The 21,707-nt window shown below is 42.5% G+C and overlaps 1 protein-coding gene across 1 annotated transcript in view; it reads left to right on the forward strand.

The window, feature by feature from the left end:
• CEP192 (centrosomal protein 192) overlaps positions 1–21,707 on the forward strand; it is a 459,635-nt gene that overhangs the window by 331,688 nt on the left and 106,240 nt on the right. Inside the window, 2 exon segments of the mRNA XM_030212468.1 lie at positions 8,192–8,313; positions 18,473–18,582. Coding sequence (XP_030068328.1) covers positions 8,192–8,313; positions 18,473–18,582 — 232 coding nt within the window.

Below are 21,707 nucleotides of genomic sequence, written 5' to 3' on the forward strand. Positions count from 1 at the left end.
ATTAAACAGGGATGGGAGGGTTCTCAGGGCATTCCTGCCTCAGGGGCAGTGTTTCTTAAAATGGCATAGAATAGCTCTTACAGGCAGGTCTCTTTTACTACTACTGCTGGACCACCAGGGAATTCGGTAGCCCAACGCTGGAGGGGGGGGGGGGGAGTCGTGGTGTGCCGGAGGTCCGCCGGACCTCTGGGGGGGGGGGGGGGAGAGGGTTTGGCTGGTGGCCAATGGGGGTGGGATCGTCGGGGGGACCGGAGGTCCACCGGACCTCCAGCCCCCCTGTTGATGTTTGCCTTGGGGGGGAACGAGGGCCTGCCAGCATGCAAATGCGTGCTGGACAGGGCTCACCATTCCTCCCCAATGATCGGCAAACCTTAACGCCAGCTTGGAGCTGGCTTAGGGTTGGCCGCGGCCAGCGACCCAAATTTTGGCGCGCTGGCCGCTGATCATTGGGGAGGAATACCTAATGCTCTGTTACTTCCGCTACAAGCCCTCTAGCGCTGGCATTTGCTTTTGATCATGAGGATATTAGTGCAGGAGTGCACAACTTGGATCCTTGAGTTCCACAACCCTGTCAGGTTTTCAGGATATCCACAATAGCATCTGCAAGATCCATTTTGTACAGTGGAAACAGTGCATGAATATAAATCTCATGTAGATTGTCTGCATCCTGAAATCTCAACAGGTTTGCAGCCTTGAGTACAGAAGTTATGTACTCTTTTCTCAATGGAATATTATAAGGAATGGTGCTGCCAAGGCAGGAGTCTCTGGGGCATGCTCATGCCCCCACTAGACACCAGGTGTTCAGCTAAGTCTGGGGCACTGGCTTAAAACTTGAAATATGCTTTTGATGGAGAGGGCAGCTGAGCAAACTTTAACTCTGGTGATTGGGTGGGGTAGGGGTTCTTGACCCATAACAGTAGCCCACTTGTAAATGATGTGTGGCAGTCATGGAGGAGGGGATTCTTTCCAAGTGACTTAGCCAGCCCCTTAAGAAAATCCCAAGAAGCACCGGTTCATACGCTGTGCTGATTATCTTCGGGAAGAAATAACTACACTTCTGGAGATCTAGTTAACTTTAACACAACTTAACAAAGTTTAGCACAAGCTGCACTATTGTATTTGCAACTAATGAGCTGCTTTGCACGTGATGCAGTTCATTAACTTTACTATGAGTTGGGTCTTTTTATTGTAAAGCTGTGTTATCACTACATAACTGATTTATATTAAGTGACATTTACCCCCCCCCCCCCCCCCCCCGGATTTTAGCGTGCCTAGAAATCATGCCGAAATCCAAGCCTATTATATAACAATGCATGTAACTTAATTGGCTTAATAAGCTAATCAGCATTGATAACAGCTCTTAAGCAATAATGAGCACTAATTTATTTATTTGTTGCATTTGTATCCCACATTTTCCCACTTATTTGCAAGCTCAATGTGGCTTACATTATTCCATAATGGTGATCGCCATTTCCGGAATGAAAAATACAAAGTGGTATTGCATTATGGTTCATAAGTGATAGAGTAGATTTAGCAGTCAAGTATAGAGAATTCATTTTCTGGATGAGAAATAGAGATATTGCGTTAAAGTTCATTTGTGACAAAGTAACTGATGCAGTCAGGTATAGAGAGTTCGGTTTTGTCCAGTTCTGGTATTTAGGATAGATCATTGTGGTATGCCTTATTGAACAGGTGTGTTTTAGCGATTTTTGGAAGTTAGGTCGTGCATTGTTGTTATGGCATTTGGTAGTGCATTCCATAGTTGCGTGCTTGTGTAGGAGAAGCTGGATGTATATGTTACTTTATATTTTAGTCTTTTGCAGCTGGGGTAATGGAGATTCAGGAATGTGCGTGCTGACCTTTTTGTGTTCCTGGTTGGTAAGTCTGTGAGGTCTGATATGTAGACCGGGGCCTCGCCGTGAATGATTTTATGAACCAGAGTGCAAATTTTGAACGCAATACGTTCTTTAAGTGGGAGCCAGTGTAGTTTTTCTCTTAGGGGTTTGGCGCTTTCATATTTCGTTTTTCCAAAAATGAGTCTGGCTGCGGTGTTTCGGGCAGTTTGGAGTTTCTTAATGATTTGTTCTTTGCATCTGGCATAGATTGCATTGCAGTAGTCTAGGTGGCTTAGCACCATTGATTGTACCAGGCTGCGGAATATTTCCCTTGGGAAGAAAGGTTTTACTCTTTTGAGTTTCCACATTGAATGGAACATTTTCTTTGTTGTATTTTTTGCGTGGATTTCTAGTGTGAGATTTGGGTCAATTTTGACTATCTGAAACAGGAAGGGTGTAGTTTAGGGTGTTTATAGTGGTGGGCTTGTTCGTGTTATATTGTGATGAGAGGATGAGACATTGTGTTTTTTCTGCGTTGAGTTTTAATTGAAATGCATCCGCCCATTAATTCATAATTTGGAGGCTGTGTTTGATTTCATTTGTGATTTCTGTTAGATCATGTTTGAACGAGATGTAGATCGTGACATCATCTGCGTAGATGTAGGGATTGAGGCCTTGGTTGGATAGCGAAATTTGGCTAGAGGTGTCAGGTTGAAAAGGGTCGGTGAAAGCAGTGATCCTTGGGGTACTCCGCATTCTGGTTTCCATGATGATGATATATACGAATTTGATATCACTTGAAGAGGCATATTTTCAAAGCACTTAGCCTTTCAAAGTTCCATAGAAACCTATGGAACTTTGGAAGGCTAAATGCTTTGAAAATATGCCTCCTTGGTATGTTCTTGCGGTTAGGAAGCCTTTGATCCAATTAAGTATGTTTCTTCCAATCCCGAAGTATTCTAGGATGTTTAATAGTATATTATGGCTTAACATGTCAAACGCGCTGGACATGTCGAATTGTAGAAGTATGCTATTGCCAGTTGCAATTGCTTGTTTGAATTTGGTTAGGAGAGTGAGTAGTACTGTTTTGGGTTCTGTGGTTGAATCGAAATCCTGATTGTGATTCATGTAATATTGAGAATTTGTCTAAATAGTCGGTAAGCTGTTTGGTTACCATACTTTCCATTAGTTTGACTGCCAGAGGGATGGATGCTACCAGGCGGTAGTTGGTTATGTCATTTGCTTTTTTTCTTTGAATCTTTAGATATTGGGGTGAGTAGTATGTTTCCTTTATCCTTAGGGAAGAGTCTGTGTGTAGCATGTAGTTTAGGTGCGACATAAGGTCTGTTATGAAACGTTGGGGGGTGGATTTTGTTAGGTTGTTGGGGCATAGGTCCAGTTTGCAGTGGGATTTGGCGAACCTGTTGATCACTTTGGTGACGGTTTCATCAGTAAGTGGAGCGAAGTCTGTCAGATTCAGTCTACTGGATATTCATCGGGGATTGGGTCCAGACAGTCAATGAATTTTTCGTGGTCGGTGGTATTAAGTGGTAATGTGATTCGTAGCTTTATAATTTTTTCGTTGAAGTATTTAGCAAGGTTGTCTGCTGATGGGGTGTTTGTGTTGGTTGTGGTAACTGGTGTGGTATCTAGTAGTTTGTTCACGAGTTGGAAAAGTTTATGCATGTCTTTGTAGTCTGGCCCTATTTTGGATTTGTATTATGACCTTTTGGTTTGTCTTATTGCATATTTGTATTTTCTTTGCATTTGTTTCCATGCGTTAAGTGTGTATTCATCTTTTATTTTATTCCATGCTCATTCAAGCCTCCTAACTCGTGTTTTTAGTTTTTTTTCAGTTCTTCGTTAAACCATGGTATTGAGTTGTGTCTTAGTGGTGCTATGTTGTCTATAATACTTCTGCTTATGTTGTCCCATTCTAGAAGATAGTGTTTCGAGTCTGTCTGTGCTGTCCATTCGTTCTTGTAGATCTGTTGCCAGAATGTTACAGGGTCAATTTGGCCTCTCGTGGTGTAGGTTGTGCGTTCTTGTTTGTAGTATGAGCCTTTTTTTCGCCATTGTAGGGATAGGTTTAATTTGTGGTGGTCTGACCATGGTATGTCTGTCCAGTTTGTATCTGTTAGTATTAAGTTTAAGTCTGAGGCCAGTCTGTGTGATGAGGTCGAGTGTGTGTCCTTTGACATGGGTTGCTTGCATGTTTGGCCAGTTGAGGTCCCATAGTTGGAGGAAATACTTACAATTTATACGCACATTTCTTTGTAGACACCTTTGGTATTCCCCCTCTGCAAGCTATTTACCTGGAATCCCTCTTTCAAGCTTTATTGTTCTGTAGCAGTGCATTCTTGCCACTAGTCAACAAGAAACTAAGGAAAGCTCAACATTTCTAAAAGAGAATGGATGATTAAGTGCCGACCCAAAGAGTATAATTAAGGTACTGGTGGGCTTAGAACCACAGCAACATAATTCCGTACCTTATATCTCAACTTACATTAGCATGCCTGTTTTCTGAAGATTACCTCTAAAATTTCTAGGCCCCACATGGCACCTTCATCAGCTGTTCTTTCAGCAACCATGCTATGAATGGGACCTATTCAGTAGGGTCTCAGAATTTAGTAGGACCAATATAGTTAACCTCTCAATCAAAAACATTCTCATCTGTCAACAAATAGAGGACTGAAGCGGTGGCAAAATTGGGACACTTTAGGAACCTCTATTCCATTCAGATTGCCAAATCCAGACCTACTTTTTAATAACAAATGCTTTCCCAAATGGTAGGGTGCACACCATCTACAATTCTGCACTGAAGGCTGCTTGTCTCTGAGAAAACACAGACTTCAAGTCAGTATTCTGGTACTCTGCCATTTATTATGCAAAATTCACTTTCAAAACATCAAGGGCCTCTTTTACAAAGCCGCGGTACCGATTCCTGGTGTGGCAAATGAGAGGAAGCCCATTCAGTTCCTATAGGCTTCCTCTCATTTGCCGCTTAGGAATCGCTAGAGCAGTTTTGTAAAAGAAGCCTCTAGTGAGAGGAAAAATACTTTTCCTGTGTATGGGTAAACAAGAAGGAATGGGATTCCTTTTTTTCTGCCAGAAAACCTGCTAAATTTGTCCAAAGAACAATGGATCAAAGAGGTTACATTAAAATATACTTTTATTAAAATTGCCCAATGTAGCCATGTTTCACCAATGGCAGCCTGCTTCAGGGGCAATAATTAAAGGGGAATTTAAAATCACACTTCCCCTTAGTGAAGGCAAAGAATGTTGGAACTGGCTATGGCACTCCTTCCATTGAATAGTCTGCCGTCCTCTCTCCATTAATCAAAAACATATTGAAAGCTGCTAGGAAAACAGTCTGCTCAAATTATACTCATTAAAAAAAAAATGCTTTACATCTTAGTGCAATTCAAATGATTACAGTCTCTTCACTTGTTTGCTTTCTGCTCTCCTTCAGTATATTGTACATCTTTCAGATTCAGGTATTAAAACATCTTCTGTAAGAGAACACTTAATGGGAAAGGGAATGGTACTTGATATACCACTTTTCTTTAGTTTCTGCAACTACATTCAAAGTGGTTTACATATTATATACAGGTACTTATTTGTATGTGGGGCAACGGAGGGTTAAGTGACTTGCCCAGAGTCACAAGGAGCTGCAGTGGGAATTGAACCCAGTTCCCCAGGATCAAAGTCCGCTGTACAAACCACTAGGGTACTACTGGCATTTTCAGCACTTGATGATGATCATCAGGGAAAAAAACAAAACAATCTCTTCACACCCTTTAGTGAGACACTTCAGAGGATCAACCAATATATATTCTCTGATTAAACCTCCTGCATCTTTATAGGACTTCAATGTAACACTTTCTCAACTGTTATGGGAATTGTAATATATGTTTCTGCGTATCTATCTGCTCTATTTCCTAAGGCTATTCTTTAAACCCAGTCAAGCGATGGTGATAAAAGGAAATTCACTCTAAAATAAATTAAAAGCTTTACTCAAGCATCATTTTGCAAAGAATTATAATGCAAAAATTAATGGTACAGATATTGAGTAAAAAGAGAAAACACAAAAGTAAACACATTTCTAACTAGCAGTATTTTGTAAATGAGAGAGACAAAAGTTCTCCAGGCTTGTTTACTTTTGGTCTAGTTAAAAAGTCAAAAGTAAAAACCTTACCCAAGGCCTTTTCTCTCTGATAGATCAGATTAAAACTGCACAGCTGGGTCTGGCTCTGTCATTCTGATGTCCTGTTTATAGGGGCTGTCAAACGTCTCCTATCCTTTTCTGTACACATCTCAAATTTTTACCCAAGGCACTTTCACCAAGGCATCGAGCTCCCTGTCTTTTCCAAAACCACATTCACATCTAGCGAGTCAGCATTACAAAATCTTAACTGCAGATGAGCATTTTTGTCTTATTTGGACTGTACTAAAGATCATCATGAATCTTCAGTTTTTCCTTTGTTTCAACCTCACTCTTTAGGAAGAGTTTTAATTGCATTCTTTCTTCATGGATAGTAGATTGTGTATTCTGTTACGACTGAGCTTAGACCCATCAGGTAGAGTGGGGAGCACGTTGTCTATGAAAAATGTTGACTTCCACTGCATGGCATTCGTCTTGTTGATAGTTGTAAAGCTGCTTCGTGGTCTACACCTTACACTTTTACTAGACATGATTGTATGAACAATGCATTCAGAACTGATGGAAAGTTTGGCCAAGCCATTCTACAAAATTTTAACTTAACTTTACATTTCTTCCACCACCTGTTCTCTTAGGTTGCTTTCTGTATGAGCTGGACTAATGGCAGCCATCAGCTTGGGAGTCACCAAGTGTCTCTTCATTATTCTTTGCTGTTAAATGGATCAGTTACCTATTAAATAATATGGTCATTAATGACAGTATTATATCATACCAAATTTAATACTGTATTTAAATTATGAAAAGATGTGTTTCTGAAAACATTTGCAGCCAACACAGCTTGAGACTTAATGGACAGAACCATCATCGCACGTCAAAGTTCTTTCAAACAGTGCTACATTCTGGCTCATAATTTGTTATAAAAATCTGCAATAAATTACACACAGTACTTGGATTGCCAGAACCTCGTTGTTGCAATTGGTTCAAAACAGATGGACAACTATTCAAGCTTCTCATGTTAATACACTGTGTAGTTTACCCTAACTCCCTTTCATAAATCCTTTCTCAATTCAGATCTGTGTTTCTCAACTGCTTCAGGAGGAATGAGTTAACCCCTACAGTAAAATGCACATTAATGACATTCATTATTAAACATAAATCAAACTCAACAAATATGTAAAATCCTCTATATAAATACATCAGTGCGATTGTCTCAATTCATGCGGTTGTTCACTGGAGGGTAACCCACCCCTGGAATACCACAAAAAGTCACAGCGGTCCAAAAATGCTAAGTCCTTTGTAGCCTATGTACAATATGTCGCAGTGTCGTGTCCCAGGTTTGCACCAATTGGTTGCTTACCATCACTGCATAATTCAAAATAATCTAAAATAATCCAAAATCAATCATAATTTAAATATTTATGTAGTATTTAATTTGTTGTAATATCATTAATGACCATATTTGAATAATTTAATTGGTAATAGTTATTTGTGGGAACAGGTTATAGCAATTGAACTGCCTTTAGTTAATTTACTGCATTATTCTCTGTTCACAGAAAATCGATGTTGCCTTCTTGTAACAGATTTTCTCACTTACCATCCCGTCAGCAAAGAAAAAAACCTCATAAAGAAGAGAACAGAGGGCAAGAACATTGGTTCTTTATAGATTACTATTTAAAAAACAATTCCTTCTGTAATCCATGGTTGCTATTCACTGAACTGAGGAGACTGATGTTAGGAGGACAAAGGGGGGCGCGCACATACACCATTGGTCAGAAAAAAAAAAAAAAAAAAAAACAAGCTTGGGAGGGAGTTCTGGGCAGACAGACTGCAGAGGCATATCAATTGTATCTCTGTTGTCCTGCTGTTCACAAAGAACACCTGTTAAACAACTGCTGACCAGCTAGAAAGTGACTAGTTGTAGTGTTGAGTTTATGTTGTTGATGAAAAGCACCTGGTTGTGTGAAGCATAAATGAAACAGAAGGGGTATTTAAATTGGGATTCAAATATAATGTCAGAAATAGAATGTGAGACTTGATGGATGAGAAAATTGCCTTACTGCCTCTGGAGACAGTTTTTTCTACTTGGGAAGAATCATGTATGAAATTCAGTTTGACACAAAGGAGTATGTTAAATGCAGATGCATTTCTAATAAAGTGCAAATTTTTAAACTAAAACATTTTTCTTTATTTTTAGGTTGTTACGGTAACATGTCATTCTAGTAGAAGAGAGCACACTTTATGTACACCCAAACCAGCTTTGTTAGCCACAGTAGCTCTCTATTATGGAGATGAGATATCAAGAAAACAGTATCGTCGGTAGGCATCAATTTTTATAACTTTAGTACTATTTATTAATAAAAAAAAGTCACTTTCTAAAAAAAATTACGTTCTTCTCTTTCCTTTCTGGCAGCTTCCTTTTGCTCTATCCTTCCAGCTCAATTGGAGCTAGCTACTACAAGGGATACAGTCCAGTCAGCATTTATTCATACTACTGGGGTTTATCCACAGTCTCCACCTCTTTAGTCCAGCATGTTAATGAGTCAGACAATGATTCCTTAAGGAGCCCGGCACACTTACACTTTTGATCCACTTTTGCGAATGATTTCTCCATTGTGTAGGGTTTAACTGACATTTTTTTCAAATACAGGTTGTTATAGCCTTACATATAACTTTGGGAGCAATATTCTGCAAGAGTTCAAGCTTGTACAACATGGTAGCTGGAATTGAACAGACTGGACCAAACTCAGCTGTCATTTACGGGAGGTGGTGGGGAGAAAAATGGTAACGGAATTCAAACATGCGTGGGGTAAACATAAAGGAATCCTGTTCCGAGGGAATGGATCCTCAGAAGCTTAGTTGAGATTGGGTGGCAGAGCCGGTGGTGGGAGGCGGGGCTGGTGGTTGGGAGGCGGGGATAGTGCTGGGCAGACTTATATGGTCTGTGCCCTGAAAATGAGAGATACAAATCAAGGTAAGGTATACACAAAAAGTAGCACATATGAGTTTATCTTGTTGGGCAGACTGGGTGGACCGTGCAGGTCTTTTTTCTGCTGTCATCTACTATGTTACTATGGGGCTCATTTTCAAAGCACTTAGCCTTCCAAAGTTCCATAGGTTTCTATGGAACTTTGGAAGGCTAAGTGCTTTGAAAATATGCCTCTATGTTACTATGTTATATTTACTATGTTATGAGTTCTAAGTTGCATTTTATATAGATATCCCTTGACATCCTTCATAATCTGTTTAACACAGAACTGCGCACCCTCGGAGATAGCGATTGGATATAACCGTCCCATATCTCCAGGAATTTCTTTCTTCTCTTTGGGGAGGACCCCACCAACCTACGCTCCTGCAGCAGCAACTCATACAGCTTGTTTCTCCAATGCCAGTAGTCTGGCGGTTCAGCCTGCATTCAATTATTCATAATAAGCTTCTTCGCAATTATACTGGCCTTACGGACAAACTGCTGGGCCCCCTTGTGTGTCAATTCCAAGCTTTCATAATTGTCTAGCAATATCGCCAGGGGAGAAAACTGTATCTTATGTTTTACCACCTGTTCCAAGTAGTGAGCTATTTGCTTCCAAAAGGATTTAATCATAGCATTCCCAAAGGGAGTGGAACAACGTCCCCTCCCCCTGCCTACACTTAGAACATAGCGGGTCTGGAACACCTCCAATTTTAAACACCTGGGGCTTAGACATGTACGCCCTATATAAAATTCTGTATTGACATTCCTGTAATGTGGCATTTCCTGTTAGGGAGGGTATGCGGGCCGCCAATTTCCTAAGATCAATTTGCTGGTTGGGCTGTTGTAAATCATGATTCCACCTCCGGCAAATATGCCCCACATCTCTCCCCCCCCCCCCCCCCCCCTTCTCCCAAAGGGCCTTCTGCAGGCCTGAAACCGACAACCTCTCTCCCGGAATTGATCCAAAGAATCCAAAGAATCCAAAGAATTGATCCAAAGAATCCAAAGAATTCCCTGATCCTCCGTCCATGCCCAGCTCCCAGTTTACTCTGATCTAAAGAGCGGACATAGTGAGCCAATTGACCATATGCAAAGGTGTGGCTAGTGTTTATACCCACCCCCAGAGCCCCCAAGCTCAGCAGTTGTCCCCGAGAACCAAGAACATGCTCTAACTGTGTGATCCCCAGCTCCGCCCACCTCTTGAATACTTTTGATTCAGACCCTGGTGTGAATTGAGGATTACCCTGTAGTGGTAGCAGGTCTGTGGTGTCTGCTGCTACTCCCCAGTGTCGAACTAAATCCCTCCAAATGCCCTTAAGTGGCTCAAGCAATACACTACTTCCCTTGCAAGCCGGGACTGCTCCCCTTGGGCACTGTAACAAATATTTTAAATGGTATGATTTGAAGTATTCATGTTCAATCCCCCTGTGAGTGTAATCTTCTCTATCCAATAACCAATCTCCCCGGTGTCTCAGCAAGCAAGCTTGGTTGTAACGACGAAAATCTGGCAACCCCATCCCCCCTGTAGCCCACGAACCCATCATTATATGCAGTGGGAGTTTAAGTTTTGCATCTCTCCATACAAATCTACGCGCACATGCATAAATCTGTCGTAGGTCTTTACCCTTTAACCTCAGAGGGAGCACTTGAAAGGTATAGAGCCACCGGTGAAACTCCACCATCCGAAATAATTGTATCCTCCCATGCATTGTCAAAGGAAGTGCCTTCCATCATCCCAACCTTCCCTTCATAGCCTCCAACAAACTAGTGATATTGAGACTATGTAGTGCCGAGGTCTGCATAGATATTCGCACTCCCAAATAGTGAAGCGACTCAGAGGCCCACTTTAATGGGAATGCACCCCTCCACATCCCACGTACCTCAGCACTTCCCGTTAGCGCCTGAGATTTAGTATAATTTATCTTAAAACCTGCAAAGTCTCCATATTCCTGGAAAAGCTCCAACAATGCCTCTAAAGAGCTTTTAGGCTGTGTAATATGCACCAAGATATCATCTGCAAACGCAGAAACTTTGAATGTGCACGTCCCCCAATCTACTCCCTTCACTTCGGGGTGGATAGTTATTTCTCTAATCAGTGGGTCTAGAGCAAGGACAAACAGTGATGGAGATAGGGGACAACCCTGTCGTGTGCTCGCCTGATCGGGAACAGTGCTGATTGCTCCCCATTCAGCCAAACATATGCCTGCGGGTTCGAATAAAGCGCTCCCACCGCATCCCTGAAGGCCCCTTCTATCCCCACCTTAGCCAAACCGTAAACATAAAGTCCCATACTACTCGATCGAAGGCCTTCTCTGCGTCAAAACTGACCAGCAGAGAAGGCCTTTTCTGTGCCTCCACTATCTCCATGGAGGCGAGCAAGGTTCTAATATTACTCACCACTAACCTCCCCTTCACAAACCCTGCCTGGGGAGTCGCTACTAGATCCGGGAGTACCCTGGCTAGCCGATTTGCCAGTATTTTAGCATAAAGCTTAATATCATTGTTTAACAAGGATATGGGCCTATAGGACCCCACTTCTGTCCGCTCCTTACCTGGCTTTAATAACACTATGACCTTGGCAATATTGAGGGAGTCTGGCATTGATCCTGAATTTACCATGGTGTTGAAAAGGTTGAGCAAAGGAGGAGTCACCTGCTCCTGTAATAATTTGTAGAAAGCAATACTATAACCATCTGGCACCGGTGCTTTATGAGCAGGGCTCTGTTGCAATGCTAACATTAGCTCCCCCTCCACTATGGGCCCATTTAACGCTTCTTTTTGCGCTTCCGAGATTCTCGGCAACACCTGGTTTGCCAAATACATGCCACTATCCCGAATGACATCTGTTGGGGTCTCGTACAATGCCTTATAATATTCCCGAAAGCGCTCTAAAATCTCTCTCTCCCCCCTCATTAATTGCCCCCCCCCATCCTTTATTTGCAAAATCCGAGAGGGTCCACCCCTCCCTCCTACTAACCTGCTCAATAGTGTCCCCGCCTTATTCCCATACCGATAAAGCTGGTGCTTGTAGTACTCTTGCAACTTTTTGTAACTCATTCAGCTCTCTTTGAGAAGTGAATAGTGCCCTTTTCTTTTCTTCTGTGGCCGCTAGTCCAAACTCCACCCTTCTGGCTCTAATCTCCTTTTCTAGACGCAAAATTTCCTTATCCCTCATTTTCTTAGCTCTAGCTCTATAGGCTATAATCTCCCCCCTCATTACTACTTTGGCTGTTTCCCAATACAAGCCTGCTTGCTGTTTATGACCTTTATTGTGCTCCTCAAATTCCCTCCATTTATCTTCTAGATATATTTTAAACTGTGGGTCCCGACATAATTCACTAGAAAATCGCCAATTCCCCCTTCGTCCCCCGGGTCCCTCTATTTGCAGTTCATCCCAGATGATTGCATGGTCGGAGATCTCACATGGACCTATCTCCGCTGCTGATATTTTGGAAAACAAACCCCGTGAGACCAAAAAATAATCTATTCGCGATTGTGTTGAATGCGCCCGGGAAATATAGGTGTAGTCCCTTTGTGTGGGGTGTAAAACCCGCCATATGTCCAGTAAATCTAACGTGGAACAGAGGAAGGGCAGGCCTCGCAAATAGTGGGCCCTCTGCAACGCAGAAGAGCCGCTTTTGTCCACCAGAGGGTCATACACCAAGTTAAAGTCTCCCCCCAGAACAATACTTCCATGTGAATAGGAGCCCAGCAAGTTTATCAAGGTTTTATAAAATTTAGAGTCAAACACATTCGGGGCGTATATATTACAGAAAATATAAGTGTTATTTCCCTTCTCCACTTCTACTAATACATAGCGGCCCTCTATACTCCTCTTCACCGATTTGATCCGCAACTGCAAACCTTTGCGAAACAATATCAATACTCCCCCTTTTTTCCCCCACCGCTGGTGACCCCACCGCCTCTTCAACCCACCCTTTTTTTAATTTCTCATGTTCTCTATCTGACAAGTGCGTTTCTTGGAGAAAGGCAACCTCCGCTTTGTGCTGCTGCATAGCCTGCAAAACGTTTGTGCGTTTGATGGGTGATGAGATCCACCCCCAGTTTCCACGACACTAATTTAAGTGATCCCAGTCCGATGTTTCAATATGAGCCTGACCAGGATCCCATGTATCTGAGTGCGAGGGGTGCTCCTCCCAGCCCTCAGGTGCCCCCTCCAACATTGCGCCTGCCTTCCTCCAAAGACTCCGCGCTCTACCTTGAATTCCATCTCGTGTTCTAGGGATAAGAGGAAAGAAGAGAAAAGGAAAAAAAAAACCCACGTGCAGACAGGACCCATGACTCACCCCTCCCCCACCCTCCCCCCACCCAGCCCTCCCTGCTCCCCATCCCTGTAGGTTACTCCCTGCTAACCGCACTGTAGTTCTCGTTAGAGAACGAGCTACGCTCCCCCCCCCTCGTTCCCCCAGCGCCCTCTGCTGTTTGTGATTGTCCCACCACCAATTGTCAGCGTCTCCAAATAAGTGGACCTACCCAGCTTTCCAATCAACAGAAACCATAATACTGCTTTTTCCTGCTTAGAACTCAAAACTTCTCCCTTTAACTCCCCCAGTCCTTGCCCACTGTGCCCCAATACTATCACATCTCTTAGTAACATAGGGCATAATATCCAATAGCATGAGAATAAGGAAAAACAACTTTGTGTGTGTGTGTGTATATATATATATATATATATATATATATATATATATATATATATAATACCCCCATCCCCTTGATCTTATCTGCCATAAATTAGGGTTTAACGTTTGCAGACCATTTCATGATCCTACATGTATAACTGTTCATTTTAATATCAATAGAACCAACGTTTCAACCAACTGGATACAGAACAAAAACTTTGTCCACATTAGACATCCTGAACCTTCTAGATTTCAACTGCTAATCATTGGAGGTTCTCCCGCGTAAGCTACATAGAAATCCCCTCCGTAGCTGTGAAATACAACATATTAACTCTCAATGCAAGATGGGGGCCTCGCACACATACTTTGCCTCTCAAATGCATCCTATAAACTAGTTGATAATATATGATATATTCTGTGGTACAGGAGACATGTCTTCATGCTAATGCTGGATACAGTTATTACTAGGACTGGGCAAGTGACGGCTAACAGCCTGTTAAAAACTATAGTTTTTCTACCAAAACGTTTAGTGACTACAGCAAAATATACACAGAGTCAATACCCAGATAGTTGTCCCTTGCTGTGGTCTGTCCAAACTTCCAGGCCTCAACCGTTTCTTCTTGGACCCCTGCTGTCTGCATGCCCTTTGACTCAACTGAACTTGCTGCCTTTCTCATGGACTCCGTGCACTGCTGGAGTCCGCGCGCCCCACTTTCTGTATCCAGACGTTTCTCCATGTTGTTTACAAAATGTAAGGCCTCCACGTGTGAGTTGAAGAAATGCTGTTTGCCATTATGCTGAATTCTAAGCTTAGCTGGAAACATCAACGCGAAATTTACTTTCTTGTCATGCAAACGCTTACATACTTCTACGTACTGCCTGCGCTGGGCCGCCACCGCGGCCGAAAAATCTTGAAAGCACGGTATATTGCAAGTCTCGTATTGCACCTTGCCGCGGGACCTCCATGCCCTCAAAATTTCGTGCTTGTGGGCATAGTTGAGCACCTTGCATATAACTACACGTGGTCTCTCTGTATTCTGCCCGGCCCGGCCCAACCTATGAGCACGTTCAATCTTCAGCTTGTTCTCCAGACCGGGTAGGTTTAAGGTCCTGGGCAGCCATGTTTCTAGAAAGTCACGCAGCTCCGTCTCGCGCAAGGACTCCGGCAGCCTGATCAGCCTCAGGTTGCTCCGGCGTGATCTATTCTCTATGTCCTCAACTTTTACTTCCAGCTTGTTTATTTGATCTTGCATCTCACTTTACTTATTTTCCTGCTGCTGACACTTGTCCTCCATATCAGACAGTCTCTGTTGGAATCCCGTCAGGTCAGTGCACAAACTTTCCAGTCTCCCGTCTATTTGCTCAATTTGGTCCGATATTTTCTGCAACTTCTTATCTACAGATGCCTCCAAAAGGGTTGAGACCTCGGCAGCTATTTCGGCCGCCCAGACGGAGCTCACCGACTCACCCGACGCACCGGCCTCCGCCATCTTACTCTCGTTCACGCGGCTTTGTGTTCCTTCTTTCCGAACGCTTTTGGCGGCCATTCCGACCCGTTGCCCGCTTCCCGGATCAATTTCTCGCTGCGCAGGTATTCCGGTCTATTGCAGAGTTCTTTTGTGGGTTTTCTGATCAATTAATTCAGCGCTAGGGGTTGTTGTTAATCGAGGGGCCTGGGAGCTCTAACGAGCGGCGTCCTCCCCTCCGCCTAGCATCACGTGACCTAAGTTGCATTTTATTTGATGTGTACTGCCTTTTAGTCAGGCCATCAAGGCAGGTCACATAAAACAATTAAAATAATCATGGATAGTATAAAGTTTTGTAGGAAAACTGAGGCAGAAAGAGGGAGGAGATATTAGTCTATAAAAGAGAAATCAAATGTAGAGAATAAGAAAAGTTGTGTTTGTCATCCTAAAACATCGGTGGTTGTATCGCCTCAAGACTTAGTTATAGAAGGGAAAGGAAATATATTTGAAAAACTACATGGAAAAGGCAAGTTTTAAGCTACTGTTTGAATAGCTGATGGGAGGGTCATATATAAATGTGAGGCAAGGGCATTCCACAAAGTAGGATCTGTGATAACTGAACATGGAATCCTAGTAAATATCTGGGATATGAACAAATAAAGTTCAAGAACCAACTAGCACATTGTCTCTGAGAACAAACAGGATATTTCATCCTCAGAGGTGAGTGACATCTTCCAGTGGACAAGCAAGGTGATTTCACAGGTTGAGCATGTGCAGGAAGCTTCTCCAGCTTACGAAAATATTCAAATTTTTAGACATACTGCTTAATATGCATGCCACGTCCCACTTTGCAGCTGTTGCATGGGACCACCTTAGTTTTACTCTTTTTGCAGAGCCAGTCAGGCATGCATCACCAGAAGATGATCCCCCACAAAACAAGTTTCATCCATTGATTTTATGAGGGAAATGGCTGATGCCATTTCAGAGGAGTTGGAGATCTAGCATTAGCTGGATCTTCCACAGCCTTGTTTTCAGATAAGCTGTCTTTTGATGGAATTGAAATTCCCATTTTTAAAGAAGTGTGCTATTTAGGAGGGGTACTTGACTATTCACTGTTACTGCACCTGCAACTGAAAGCTTAAGCTACCACAAAGAAGGTAACTTTTACAGCCAGATAACTTTAGGCTGGTAGTACAAAGTATTGTATTGCTGCAATTGAATTACTATAATGCCTTATATTTAGAGCTTCCATTTTACTTACTACAGGTAGTACAAGTGGTTCAAAATGTTGCAGCCCATTTACTTACAGGACTCGTAAGATACAGTCATATTTCTCCTGTGTTGATCAAATTACATTGGTTTCCTGTATGCTGGTGCATTCAATTCAAAACCTTGACATTAATTCATAAAACACTAAATATTGATGTTTCTTTGTGTATTGCATCCTCATGGTTTTACCATCTACCCAGATTGCTTCATTCCACAGATAAAACATTTATTGGGAGAATCAAGATGGCATCTTTCTAGCAGGACATGATTGCTGAGCTGTCTTACCTTTAAGCTTTTTTTTTCTGCTTTAGTACCGCTCTTGCAGCTGTTCCATACTGAAGGGGGGGGGGGGGGTGAAGGAACACTGGGCACCTGCGTAGCCCATTCAGACTACCTCACTCCAGCAGGCTCAAATTTCAACTTTCACTCAGGCTAAAACATCAGGAGCATCGGTTGTTCCAGGCAACAGGCAGATCCTGGAAGTCGAGGGTGAAATTTCGCTTAGCCCCCTTCGCCCAATAGATCCACCAGCTTTGCAGTGCACAAGCCAGCAACTTACTAGGCTTTGGTACTTGTACCCCTATCACTTAATATGTTGTCATATTTGTGCTTGTCAAGGTGACATAGCAAGGCTACCTACTTTTTCCTGAGTCTTATGTTTGCGACAGTGTTGGCAACAAGATCTTCCTTACCCTCACAGACTAATATAGGTCAGAGGTGGGAGAGGTGACCTAAGACACTGTTACTGGACAAGGGGTCCGTTTTAAAGGCATTTGAGGGTCTTTGCTGTCACCAGATCATCCCACTAATTTTAATGGGCACTGCCTATGTGCTACCAATTTCCATATGCTTCTACTACTTTCTACATGCTTCTACCTTCTGGAAAGGTCTTGTGATTTCCTGGTAGGTGTCAGGAAGCAAAGTTCACACTAAGGCCACTGCTGACTTGCGAGAGAACGTGCTTGACTACTGATGATGTCTGATAGATTTCTGCCATTGGTGGATTATCCTAGTAGCACTGCAGTTATATTTTTAATAGTGACAACAGAGAGAATGCTGACATACTAATGAATCAGACTCCTCAGTGCTGTTTCTAGTTTCATCACTGCTGAATTCCTCATGATGTGACATTCACATATCTATGACACATGGATCAGTTTTCTTTAACATTAAAAAAAAACAAAACTTTTACTGTTTTTTGTTTGGTTTTGCTGGGACCCAGTTCCAGAAAGAGGTGCTGTAAAGTAGATGGAATTTCTCTCAGGAGACTGAACTCTGAATCTGCAGGTAAACAGTCCTGGAAAAGGCTCCCTTTTGTATAGAGAAGACACTACTGGGTGCTCTGCCCTGGTACTTATCCTGGGAAGATGGTTCTCCCGCTGCATCTCTCCTTAATTTTTCTTACAAAAGTAGTATAGAGGTCTGGTCGCTGCTCCAAACTCTCCTTGGACTCAGTTCATCAACTTTACAGCTTCTAACAGTAATTCCCACTTTCTTCACTTAGCTCCTACTGTAAGTACACTTTTGTGAAATCTGGCATCTGTGTATAGGCTGTGTTGGACAGTCACAGGCTCTCCCTTGCATTTAGTGGTGCAGTGGCCAGGGGAGCAGAAAGTCAGATGTAGCTCCTCCCTTAGACTAGGGTTTTGTAATTCCTCAATTTCCCTCCAGATGGTGTCTCCTCATATTGCTATTATCAGACAAAGAATCAACCCTGATTATTTCTGGAAGCAGCAAGAGCTTTCCAAGTCAAAAGGCCACATACTTCACTCTCGTAGAGGTACAGAGATGACTGCCAAGGTATTTCTGAGAAATAGAATCTGTATGCTCTCTACATAGGTGTAAATTTCAATGGGGAAATAAAAACATGTATTACCACAATCTACATGTGTAAATGCCACGCTTACACTTTGAATTGCCATGCAAACCTTCTAAATTGACCTCCATATTATTGTACTTTGTTTCATTTTATTCTTTCCAAAACATTGGGTACTGCTCCATTCAAACTGCCCTACTTCTCTTGGGGAAAAACTCCATGATCCACGTGCTTTTATTCTTTCTGTTCTTGTTTTATATATCCCAATTTTATTTTATTTTTTAAATTAAACTATGGAAACATTCTTTTACAGAGCTTTGTTTTATAAATCCGAGGCTTCAAGAAAAATCTTCTCTCAAAATATTTTTCTAAGAAACATAAAGTTTGATGAGGAATTTCAAGGTGAACAACTAGTGACGGAAGGTAATGTAACATATTATTTTCAAATATGTTGACATTAACAACAAATATTTTCTTTAAATTTTTTTGAGTGGTAATTTCCATCCCTTTGATTATAAATACATTTCTTGTACTTTCAAGTTAGTCTTTTGCTGCACTTACTCTTTTCTTGTCCTCCCTAACCAGGTATTCTCCGAGACAAGCAGGCTGCTTGTTCTCACATGTGGGTCAGCGTCCACGGCGGCCCAGGAAACGGCAAATTTTTCTACAGCAAAATTTAAAAAGTTTTGCCAGAGCCTTCTACCGCGTGCACGACTTCCTGCCTGTTGCGTGAACGTTCCCGCTCTGTTTTTTTCTTGTCCGCAGTGAGGTGAAGAGGTTTTTCCCTGTTTGCTTCACTGGCCCAGGAAAGAGAGTCTTGACGATTCTTTTTATATTTTCTTTTCTTTATATTCATTTTTTTTTTTAACCCGGTATTTTTTCTCTGTTTTTGGCACTTTCTAAGTTTCTTTCTTTTCGACGCGGCCGACCTTAGGCCGTGCGGTCGGATTTTTCCGCTTTTGTGCCATTTACTTTTTTGGCACGATCGTGTCATTTAATTTCACCGAAGCCGTTTTTCCTTCCATGACATTGAAGACACCCAGCGGCTTCAAACGTTGTGCTTGGTGCAACCGGACTATCTCGGGTACCAATGCCCACGCTTGGTGTATCCAGTGCCTTGGGCCTGACCATAGCCCAGCCACTTGCAGTCTGTGTCTTTGCATGAAGAAACGGACCCAAGCGTCTCAAACCCAACGAGAGAAGCTTTTTGGGGCTCTGTCCGGTCCTTCGACATCAGTACTGAGGTCGGCGGCATCAACATCGAGGGACGCATCAACGTCATGAGCGAAGGTAATGGCTGCGGAACGACCAACTCGTGCTGGGAGCAGTGAGGCATCAAGTGGGTCTCCACCTGTCTCGAGGCCTCTTGTTATGCAGGCCCCTCGGGACCGACCTTCGTCGGACCTGGCCCCGAGGAGATGTGAGGATTCCACGTCTTCCTCCTTGGTACCCTTTAGACAGTCCGCCCTGTTGTTTGTTTCTTTTGATCCCAACAGGAGGGGAGTCGCTATCGGAAAATGTACAATCTCCAGTTGGCTAGCAGATTGCATTTCCTTCACCTATGTCCAAGCTGGGCTGGCTTTAGAGTGGCATGTCACGACTCATAATGTTAGAGCCATGGCTGCGTCAGTGGCTCACTTAAAGTCAGCCTCCATTGAGGAGATTTGCAAGGCTGCAACGTGGTCATTAGTCCACACATCCACATCTCACTACTGCCTTCAGCAGGATACCTGACGCGACAGTGGGTTTGGGCAGTCGGTGCTGCAGAATCTGTTTGGGGTTTAGAATCCAACTCCACCCCTCTAGATCCATTTTTTGTTCTGTTCCAGTCTGCTATCTGTTAGTTGTTTATGGTTTCAAGTCAATCTCTGTTATGTCCTCGCCGTTGCGAGGCCCAATTGACCAATGTTCATTGTTTTGAGTGAGCCTGGTTGCTAAGGATACCCTACACATGCTTGTTCTCTGAGAAAGTGAAGATACATACCTGTAGCAGGTATTCTCCGAGAACAGCAGGCTGATTGTTCTCACGAACCTGCCCACCTCCCCTTTGGAGGAGGAGTTTGTTTATTATTTGCTTTTTGATTAAGCTCACGTGATGGGCGGGAAGTCATGCGCGGTGCGCGCGTTTGTGCGCGCTAGAAGGCTCTGGCAAAACTTTTAAAATTTTGCTGTAGAAAAATTTGCTGTTTCCTTGACTGCCGTGGACGCCGACCCACATGTGATAACAATCAGCCTGCTGTCCTTGAATACCAGCTACAGGTATGTATCTTCTCTTTATAGTCAAGTTTTTTTTTTTCCATCTCATTCTAAATATTTACTTGAATATTTAAAAATATTTGATTGAATTTATAATAAGATACTAGTGTACTTCTGTAAGAATGCGTGTTTAATGGGTTTTTTTTTTTAGTTGCAGTTGGTTGGGTCTAGACCCTAATAATACACCACATATATTCTAAGTTCCTACCCAAAGTGGTGGACTTCCACATAAATCATTCAGTGATCCTGTCAGTGATTTTTTTGTAGTCCACTTGTCTGTAAAGTTGAAAGGCCTTAATTCCCTGGATAATAAGAGTTGTACCACGCCAAGCCTGTTATTAGAAGGGTATGATAAGGCCCATAATGTTAGGATCATAGTGTTACCTGTCATCCATTTAAGATCTATTCCTTGAAAAGAGGAGTTGCAGGACTGCCCATTCTTGTGCTAATGGGATATGAGTGTGCATGGAATACCACATGACAAACTTAGCCCTTAAGGGCTGCATCTCAGTGAGGTTTTCAGCATTTCTACAATGAATGGGCATATCATCTTTTGCATGCAGTGTCCCCATTGTATGCAAATATATCTCATGTGCATTAATTGAAGAAATCCCAAAAAACAAGTTAGCTTAACCCCCTGCCTTATTGTCTGGATACAGTCTCCTTGTTAGACTGTCCTTTCTCCAAAGTTTCTTTGAGCTATAGGGCCCCTGTTTCTAATTTCGGAATGCTTTACCTGTTTTTGAGGAGAAGGGGGAAAACAGAATGATTTTCATAGCAAACATATCTCCAGTGATTTTGGCGGTGGTGGTTTCCCTTTTTAGTTTGACGCTCTTTAATTAGGGATTCCCACATAAATTCATAATATCATTCTCTTCAGGATAAGCAGGCCAGAGGTATTCTCACATGTGGGTGATGTCATCTGACGGGTACTGGTGTGGACAGTGCCTAGCATGTATTGCTGTAAAAAAAAAAAAAAAAAGTTCTAGCTCAATCGCGGGTATCTTCTTGCCCATTGTGCGATCACAGGTCCCTCAGTCTCTCTTTTTTCCACAGAGCTAGGAGATTGTGTTTTTCTCAATCTCCCCTCAGTGCTGTTTCTTGAGGTTTTTTTTGAGTGCCTTCTCATGCAAGTATTAGGTTTATTTATCTCATTTAAAAAAATTTTTTGTTACCTTCCCTATAATTTTCTGAGTTTTTTTTCAGCCCTTAAGTTTTCTTTATTTTTCTTGTCTTTTTAGGCTCACTTAGGCCTGAGCACCAGCCTCAATTTGAGTCTAGCCTCTTAGCTG

Source organism: Microcaecilia unicolor, chromosome 1 (genome assembly GCF_901765095.1).
Source record: "Microcaecilia unicolor chromosome 1, aMicUni1.1, whole genome shotgun sequence".
NCBI classification, from domain to species: domain Eukaryota; kingdom Metazoa; phylum Chordata; class Amphibia; order Gymnophiona; family Siphonopidae; genus Microcaecilia; species Microcaecilia unicolor.